Source organism: Lonchura striata, chromosome 17 (assembly GCF_046129695.1).
Source record: "Lonchura striata isolate bLonStr1 chromosome 17, bLonStr1.mat, whole genome shotgun sequence".
Classification (NCBI taxonomy): Eukaryota; Metazoa; Chordata; class Aves; order Passeriformes; family Estrildidae; genus Lonchura; species Lonchura striata.
In genome coordinates this window covers 6,907,545-6,917,024 of record NC_134619.1, presented here as the reverse complement: position 1 = coordinate 6,917,024, position 9,480 = coordinate 6,907,545, and the positions used below count along the sequence as shown (strand labels likewise).

At 55.4% G+C, this 9,480-nt stretch overlaps 1 protein-coding gene across 4 annotated transcripts in view; it reads right to left on the bottom strand.

Annotated features, from left to right (window-relative positions):
• Positions 1-397: 397 nt before the first annotated feature.
• ZNF512B (zinc finger protein 512B) overlaps positions 398-9,480 on the bottom strand; it is a 29,935-nt gene continuing 20,852 nt past the window's right edge. For all 4 annotated transcript variants that reach the window (XM_021527299.2, XM_077786996.1, XM_021527301.3 and 1 more), the window contains 4 exons: positions 7,596-7,697; positions 6,538-6,600; positions 4,520-4,618; positions 398-4,150 (listed from right to left, as the gene is read on the bottom strand). In XM_021527299.2, the coding sequence (XP_021382974.2) occupies positions 3,857-4,150; positions 4,520-4,618; positions 6,538-6,600; positions 7,596-7,697 (558 nt within the window). In that variant the 3' untranslated portion in view covers positions 398-3,856. The remainder of the gene's footprint in view (positions 4,151-4,519; positions 4,619-6,537; positions 6,601-7,595; positions 7,698-9,480) is intronic.

Below are 9,480 nucleotides of genomic sequence, written 5' to 3'. Positions count from 1 at the left end.
GGCCCCGGGTCCCGCAGAGCTCCCCAGGGAGGAGAGGTCCTGGGCTGGATGTGGCGCCGGCGGCCAGGACATGCTGGATGCTGCTGCTGGGATGGATGGATTGGAAACAGCTTTAGTGGGATTTCTACCATGGGAGTGGGGGGCAGCTGGCCTGTGGGCATTGGGGATCCATCCCCCCGGCACCAGGAGTTCTGGCTGTGCCGAGTGCTCCTGCAGCAAGCACCACCAATCCCCACCTTCCCCATCCCGGTTTTGGGGCACCCCTGGGTTGGTGACCACACGCTCCATCCTCAGCAGCTATGGGGGTCCTCTCAGCCACTGCCAGGAAGAGAAATCCAAACCCCCCAGATCCCATGTCCAACCCTCCCACCAAACTGCCCAATAACGGTGCCAACAGTGCTAATAAAAAATCAATAACCATTTATTTGATACAGCTGTTTCATACATACAGTACAGGGAGCGCCTCGGCGCTGCTCAGCTGCTCGGAGCTGCTCGGACAGTACTCTCCAACTGAGGATTTGTCAATGATTAACAAAAGAACAGATCATCACAAATTGGGAGTTTATTATAAGATAGTTTACCGTTAAAACAATTTTATTTTTTGCAAATAAACACTTTTTAATATATATATTTATATATTTATATATATGGTTACAAGTGATAAATTGAAAATTTTTTTCCTTTTTTTTTTGTTTTTTTTTTTCTGTTTTAATTTTTTCCCCAAAATACACTTATGCACTAATAACTGGCATCGACGAGAAACATTCGGATATGCCATAGGATGGGTGTCACAAGGAGAGAAAGAAAAGAACAAAATGCTCCCAAGGTTCCTGGGGGTGGGAGATGCTCCAGGCTCAGGCAGCTCCATCCACCGTGGCCAGAGCTGGTGTGACACAGCCAACCTCACTGGGGGGGTGTTGGTGCCGAGGATTCCCTGGCTCCCCACAATCCAAGCTTTCCATGAGGTCTTCCCACAGGCTTGCAGTCCATGCCTGTTCCCATGGAGGTTTAACCCTTTCCTTGGGGACATGGGTGATGGGATGGGGGATTTCCCCAACAGTGGAGGTGCAGGACCACAGTGTCACAGTGCCCAGGATGAAAAAAATCCCCAAATCCCACCCCCTGAACATGGGGTACCCCAAACCTGAAGGGGCACAACCTACTGGCCCCCAGCAGTGCCACTTGGGTGTCACTCGGCCCTGCCTGCTCACTTGTTGTAGCACTGGCAGGTGCTGGTGATCCCAGCACTGCTCTGGAACCTCCCCTGGACAAGCAGGAGAGTAAAGGATGTCTCATGGATAAGATGGGGTGAGAACATGTTCCTCTCCGAGTGATGACTAGTGGGGAAAACACCTTTTTTGGGGGTGGGGGGAAACCCTGAAGATCTCACTTTCTCATAGAAATTCCCTCCTGACCATGGTGCTGCCCTCACTGGGGCTCTGAGGGTGACAGGGACAGCCCCAGCACCAGGATGACTGCCCCCACTGCCTGCCCTGAGACCCCAGATGGTCCCGGGGGTCCCCTCCAGGCTGGTGTCACTCTGTGAGGCCACTGCAGCTGTCCCTGCTCCTCTTCCTGATCCTGCCAGGCACTCATTATGGGAGCAGAGGTGGATTTGATTGGGACCCCATGATGACCCCCTGAGCTGACCCTTTCCCATGTCTACCCTGCCCTGAGCAGCTCCCAGGGCTCCCTCCCTATGGAACACAGTGCTGCCAGTTAATTTATTCAATGAGAAGCCAATTAATTGCATGTTAATGAGAACAGAGTCCCAGGCCATGCCCAAGGGGAGACAGTGAAGATCATGTGGTGAACATCCAAGCCAGCGGCCCAGGCTACGCAGATCTCCCTTCCCAGGCCAGGGCACGGAGCTTTCCTGGGGATTTCCCTGCATGGCAGGACATGGTTTTGGGATCCAGAGGCTCCCTCTGCACCCTCACAGAGATTTCAGTGCCAGGCCCACAGCTCTGCCTGCGCTCCCCTTCCTGCTGCTGCCTGTGAGCTGTTCCAAGCTGTGCTACAGCTCCCAAAGCTCTCCCCGTTCCCCAGGGAGGCAGGATCTACCCCAGTGACACCATCCAAACACGATCCAATGAAGTGCAAGCAGCGACCAGGCTGAGCTGCAGTGACTAATTAAGCTTTCTCACTAATTGCCTCGAGGCCCGGTGCAGCCAGTGATGCTCAGGCAGCTCCCTCAGCCACAGGCACGTGCCCAGCTCTCTGGGCAATGCAGGAGGATCCAGGTGCCAGAGCCGTGGACAGAGCAGAAGCCCTGGCTCCCTGAGAAGCCACCCTGCTTCACCCATCACTGTCCCCCATCCCTGGCTGGGATAACCTGCCAGTGGAGGAGGTTAATTATGAGTGAGCTGCTGCTCACAGCAGGGAACCATACCAAGCCTCGGGTGGGAGACAAGGAGCAGTGAAGGAAAGGGAGGACTGAGGTTTGAATTGATTAAAGCAAAAGCAGAAGCTCCCCCTCTGATGCCTCTTTCCTGGCTCTGCATAGGGGAAAAATTGATTTAAGGTTTTCTGTTGTGCTACTGAGAGGAAACGTGCCCATTTCCCAAGGACCGAGGTAGCCTGGTTTTGTCTGGAGACGGGCACATCCCGGTCCAGGGACGGCTCACCCCGGGCTGGAGCAAGGTGTGATATCAGCACAGGAGCAAAGAAGAGCTCCAGGGAAGAGCACAAGCAGGGATGGCACCACAGGGACCTGCCACCCTGAGGTGGGTGGTCAGGGGCTCAGATACATCTTTGGAAGCAGACTCCTCCTATGGTGGGTCCCAGCCCGAAAAGACAAGGAGAATGTGAGGTTCCTGGGCAGCAACTGGGCTCATCCCACAGCAGGACCCATGATTGTCTCTCAATGCGGCCCCCATTCCCATTACACACCTCCTGTGTCCACAGCTGGGGAACAGAGACTCCATTCCCCCCTCCTGGGTGGTCAGCACCTTCGGGATGGAGCACAGCAGGACCCTGAATCACCCTTGGCTGCCCCAGGCTGGGGGACAGCTCGTTGTCTGCCATCTCCCCCTGACCCTGGCACTGCCATCACGTCTCTGCCGTCACAGCACTCCAGGCTGGGCAAACACAACCCAAGCACTGAGCTCCCTCACTGCTCCCCCTCCACAGCTGCACTGCCACTGTCCATGGCAGTGCCCACAGCATTCCCACAGCTTTCCATGAAACCCTCCAGCCTGACCAGCCACAGAGCTCTCCTCTCTTGCTCACAGGTGTCACACGCTCCCTGCTTCCTCCTCTGCCCGCCTCGCACCACAAACCCAGGACAAACCCAGGACAAACCCTGCCGAGCTGAGCCCCACAGAGCCGCTCCCTGCCCGACACCCTCCCCTGGACCCGCGGGGAACGCGCTGCCCGCTGCCCCTTGCCGCAGCCGGAGCCTCGGCCCGCCCGGCTCAAACATCTTTGGAAACATCACCCTGGAGCTGGGAGGCTGCTGGACAGCACGGGAGGGTCCCTGCCCACGGGACCCCGCTGCTATTGCACTTCTCTTTCGCTCAAGCGTCACCAGGTTGGCGCAGGGGAGGGGAACCACGGGCCGGGGGAGGCAGCAGGGTCCCACCGAGGGCTATGTACATGGGCAGGGGGTGGAGAACGTTCCAGCTTCCTTGATCCTGTTTGTTTTCCAGTGTGAAACAAGGTCCGTGATTTGTTTAAAGTGGTTAACTGGTATTTTCTTTTTTTTTTTTTTTCCTTTCTTTTTGTAAAAAGAGGGTGAGAGGAGGGTGGGGCAAGAGGAGGTGGGATGGGGAGGAGGGGACATAAAACTGGGAGAGACCCCCACCCTGTTACCCTGGGCTGTAAACGAATCCTCGGAGACGAGTCTCTGAGCTGCTCATTTCTCGGGCATCTTGCTGGCTCCTCCCTTCCGCTGGCTCGGGGGCTTGAGGGCGACCTCATCCCTCTCGGGGCTACCCTGGGAGCCTTCCCAGTGCTCGAGGGTTTTCTTGTGATTAGTCTTTGCTGCCACGCTCTCTCTGCCCTTCGGGGACATTTCCGGAGACCTCTCCTTGGGTTTTCTCCCCCTTTTCTTCCCGTTTGTGCTTTTCTTTTTCTCCTCTTTGTTGGAAGAAAGCTGTTCCCTGTTTTTCTTTTTCCGGCTGGCCTCTGAGGAGGTTCGGAACCAGTTCTGTGTCCATGGGGTGACACGGGGATTAGTGACAGCCCTGGGGGCAGGCACTGGCACCGGTACCAGCACCAGAACACGCAACCCGAGCCTGGCCCACCCCTCATCCCGCTGGCATCACCTCTCTGAGGTCAAACTGCTCAGTGCTGAGCTGCTGCAATGAGCCTGGGGGTGTCAGGGACACCAAGGGGGATATGGAAGAACCCACCAGGCTGACTGGGAGCTGTTAGTCAGCTCTGCTCTTAACAGACATGGATGGATGGATGGATGGATGGATCATGGATAGATGGATGGATGGATGGATGGGGACAGCCCAAGGATGCGTGTGTTGGAGCAGGGACTAGCCCAGCCCAGCTCCAGCTGTTTCCTTACCTCCGAGTGAGCCTTGATGATGTGGTACTTGACGCCACTCTCTGAGCTGAACTCCTTCTGGCACAGGAGGCAGCGGTACTTGCCCACTGAGTGGTCCCCCTGCAAGACACAGCAGCTCCTGCAGAGCCCAAAGTGCCCCAAGGGGTGGCCCTGACCCTCCCATGATCTCAAAGTGACACAAAATAAACAGTCATGTCTGAGCCACCAGATCTCTGCCAGCCTCGGTGCTGGGCCAGGAGCTCACAGCCACATCCTCTTTCTGAGTTTCAGTCCACGCCACTCGTGCTGCTGCCTGTGTGTCCCCAGCATCAGGTGATGGAGCCATCGCCCCGTGTCCTCGCTATCAGCAGATCTGTGATCCCCTGGGACTGAGCCACCATCAGATTTATGTCCAACACTCACCTAATTTTCCTGTTACATTGTCAAAGAGCCAGGGTGAGTGCTGGATTCCTGTCACCAGCACCTTGGTGGGATGACAGATCTCCTGGCTCTGCTGCAGGTCACAGCATGTGGGAGATAATGTGCTCTCTATTGACGAGGGTGTTATGGATGGGCCCCTCTGGGCCATATATTTCCTCCCTGGGAATTTCTCCATTGCTGTAAATCTTGAGTTAGACAGGTCTCTCATTTCGGGAGAGGACAGGCCTGGTTTCAGGAATCCTTGTGCAAATTCATCCTGGTGCATCAATCCCCACTGAGGATGGGAGCCTTGCTAAAGCTCTAGGTATTGCAACCAGTTCTGCAGGATTTTACAGTGGGAATCACAGACCAGTTCTGGAGGGGCTGTGATTTATTTATGCTAAATTTGTTGGCACATATATTGAAAGTAAATCCTTTCCCCTAAGGGGAAGAATCCTGCTGATGGCAGTGTGGGGGTTGCAGAGCATTGCTGACTCCCAGTACCTGGCCCCAGCTGTGCCAGATCCAGAGGGTGCAGCTCTGTTGTTCGTGGAAATGTTCATGCAGATCCTGGCTGCTTCCTGTGCATGGAACCAACCAGAAACCAGCTCCATTTCCTGTCAGAGAAGGAGCTGTCCTAGTCTCCTGTGTTTGCTCTTTTATCCTGCATAAATCCAGCTTCTCCTGCCGGAACTCTGCAGCCCATTTTCTAAATGATCTCATTAAGGGCTGATGTTCCAGCTAGCGCTGAAGGAGTGCAGGAGTTGGTGTTTTTAATAACCACAGGGTATGTATTGGAGCTGCCTCCTGGAAGCTCCATTCAATGGAAGCTGCAGCTGGAAATGTTTCAGGGTATAAAGCTTTAGCAGCTCTTACTTGGTTCCAAATTGAGGGACCTACACGGAGCTCCTGATCCCTCCCCTGGGGCAGCTGCAGGGCACTGGAGCTCAGGGCTGCTCCATCCATCCAGTGGCAGGGCACTGGTTTCTGCACTCTTCCAGACTCAGCTTATCCCAGGAGGCACTACACCAGCATCCCTCCAGCTGGGTTCCAGAGGGACTGAAGGGCTGCCCAAATAAGACTCCTGATTCCCACCTGCCTCAGGAAATGCTCTGTTTCCAGTACCCAGCTCCTTGGCTCTGAGCTGCTGTGGCTGATGTGTGGCTGTGTGACATGCTGGCCATGCTGCTTAGCCAAGGGCTTGTGAATGATCTGGGGGCTGCAGGGACCAGCTGGGCAGGGGCTGCTGTGGGACAAGAGGACATGAGGCAGGAGGACTTAGACACTGCTGTGGGTCTAAGTGTGTCTGGAGCTCCCTGTGACACTTTGTGTGTCAGAGGTCTGGGCTTGGGTGAGAAGCCTGTGTTGTGGGACCTTTTCTCTATAACTGGAATAGCAGCTACATTCCCCTCCAACCCATCTACTCAGCTTGAGCCTCTCTGCCTCCATCTGCCTGGTGACAAATCAGGAGCAGCACTGCCAGCCAGACCTCCAGCAGCCACCATCCTTTAACCTGTGCCATTGTCCCTTGCATTGTTCCTTCCAAACCAGCTGAGGGGGAAGAGAAAACTCAACACCAAAGCCACCTCTGAGAAAAGGGTGTAAAAGGCAGGACCTACCTTGTTGCAGTTGGCCAGGTGAGCTTTCAGCCCCGAGACACTGGAGTAAATGGCTTCACAGCACTGCAGGAGAAAACAAAGCAGGGTTAGACATGATCCCCCTCATCCCCTGCCTTCCTCTGAGCTATGGCCAGGAGCCTGCTGAGCCAGCACGGCCACGGGCCCAGGCTGAGCAGTGTGAGGTTAATGCTCTGCGAGGCGCCGAGGGCTCTGGTCACACGTTTCCCATTAGTGCTAATGGGAGTCATGTGGCCACATCCCTCTACAACGGGCTGAAAAACGTCTCCCCTAAACGTCTCCGTGGAAAACCTACATTTGTGAGCTGTCGGGAGGTCCTGCTGGGCTACAGGAGCTCTTGGAACCACAGCAGAGGCTTAATGGAGAGGAGAAATCACCCAGGCAGCAGCATGACCAGTTTCTGAGCAACATCTTTTCCAAGTGCCTGTGTATGACATTAATTAGCCAGCCCGGCTCCCCTGGCCTTGTGGGAACTGCCTCCTTCAGAACTCCCATTAGCAAGGCTTTGTTTGGGACGATAAATCCAGGCTCAGCACCGGGGTGGGGTTCACCTCTCTGTCAGCTCGGGCCAAGGCTGTGTTTCACAGCGAGATGAGACACACGCACCATGCCCTGAGGTCTGTGCTTGTCACAGGGCTTTAAAAAGCTTGGCTTAAATCGATCTTCACTTAACTTTGGGAAAAGCAGGTTCTCTGCATCAAAAGGCTGTGCAGGATGTGCAGCCTGCATCCTGCCAGGATCTTGGGAGCTTCCCAAAGGCATCTCCAGAGCTCAAACTGGGCGATGCTGCACTGTCAGCCCAAGGGTGGCCCTGTCCCCAGGCCTGGTGGCTTGTGCAGACATGGAGGATCACAAAGGTGGAACATGCTTTAACCAGACACAGTAACAAGCTCAGGGAAAGGAGGTGAAATGAGTGTCTGAGCATCACTGTGATCAGAGGCCCAATAAGAACCATTTTTTGTGGGTTTCTGCCCCAAAAAATCCCTCTTCCTCCTGCAGATGGAGACCAGCCAGCCCATGAAAGAACAGACAATCCTTACGTTGTTAGGACAGTTGATGCGGCCCTTCTCCTTCACCTCGTTCTTCCAGTTTTCCAGCAGCCTGGGATTTAGCTTTGGAAGGCCTGGCCGGGTGTAATTGAGCTGTGAACAATAGCAGTTGATTAGCAGAGCTGCACACCCCAGCCCCATCCACAGTCCTGCCTCTACACATGGGTCTTGCCCTGCTCGGAAGTGAACAGGAGCTGAAAACTACTTGGGAGGCTTCCCCCAGAGCTGCCATTCCACCCCTGGCACCACAGAGCGAGGAGGTGGCTCTGCCCACTGCCCGAGGAGAGGAGAGGAGAGGAGAGGAGAGGAGAGGAGAGGAGAGGAGAGGAGAGGAGAGGAGAGGAGAGGAGAGGAGAGGAGAGGAGAGGAGAGGAGAGGAGAGGAGAGGAGAGGCTCCTGCTTCCCAGGCCCATGCCTACAGGGCCAGGACTGGACTTGGCCTTTTCGGTGCATGGTGTCAGCACAGCCCTTCTACCGTGTTTTATAACCAGGGGAATAAACAACCCTGCACACTGGGCAGAGGGGCCAGGAGCCTCCATGGCTGCCTTCCATGGATGAATGGGCACAACCCGTTAAACAATGAAAGGCTCTTGTGTCTCTGCCTCTCCTTCTGGCAGGGCTGCTCCTTCCAAGTGCTTTTAATTAGCACTTTATTAGCGACTTTGAGGGCTAGCATAGCAGGCTGGCCTTCCCAACTCCAGTTATGCCTGTTCAGCACAAGCCAAGGCAGCTGTGGCAGCTCCAGGTGTCTCTGGGCCTCCCAGCCACTGTGCCTGGCCCTACCTGCAGGGTTGGTCCTGGCCTGGCACTGAGGCACTGTGCCAAGGTCTGCAGGGGACACCAGGCTGCAAAACCACACCAGCACAACTCCCAGCCCAGCCTGCTGAGCTCTGCTAGAGCCACTGGATGTTATTTTGGTTCCAAGCCCAAAACCTTCCAAGTGGGAGCAATGCTGGGTGAGCCCACAGATGACACGGTGCAGGTGTGGGTACCTGAGCATGTGCCACTCTCCATGGGCACCTCTGATGCAACTGCATCCCTGCATCCATACTGGATGGAGAGGATGAACAGCCACAAGGCGCTTGCAGAGATGCAAACCCAGGCCAAACATTTCCCGAGGTCCCAAAGCTGGTGGTTTGGAGGCAGAAGGAAGCTGGCTGCATTTCTTTTCCAGCTGTGACTTCTCCTGAACATGCTGATAAAGCTGCAAATCTGCATTTGGCCAGCTCACCCCAGCTGTTCCCAAACCTCCCTACAAAGGGAAGCTCGGGATGGTGAAGGCTCAGATGCCAGCCCCTCCTTTCCGCTCAAGTTGAAGTGATCCATGTGCCCCTGCAGCCTTCCCCTTGGCACGTGGCAGGGCACGGCTGGGTCAGGGAGCACTGGGCTCCATGTGAGGGGCAGGGGCACAGGGCCTTGCGAAACAACGCTGTGAGCACTGGTAAGGACGGATGTGGATGTGGAAAACTCCCCTGAGCCCCAGTGCTGCAATTCTGTCGTGCTTTGCGGCTGGGGGAGATGCCAGCAGAGCTCTTTGAAGCTCTGGGATGGTGCATCTACCAAGAGCTTGGTCCCCAGCCCAGGGAAGGCAATGCCACCTCCAGGGGAGAACACAGGAGTCCCTTTTTACCATTGATACTGAGAGCCAGGATGCCAAACAGCCTCCATAATTAAAACCCAATCAATCCCATGAATGAGCAAACATTAATGGTAACCGCACACAGCTCCAGCAACAACCTCTCCCTCCGCGTGTCCCCGGGGAGGAGGCGAGGGGGGATGTTCAGAGATGTGGACTCGGCTGCTCTGCTTTCCCACTCCGGAGAAAAATCCCTCCCTGCCCTCCTCCAACAGTCCTGCACAATAACATGCAAATCCC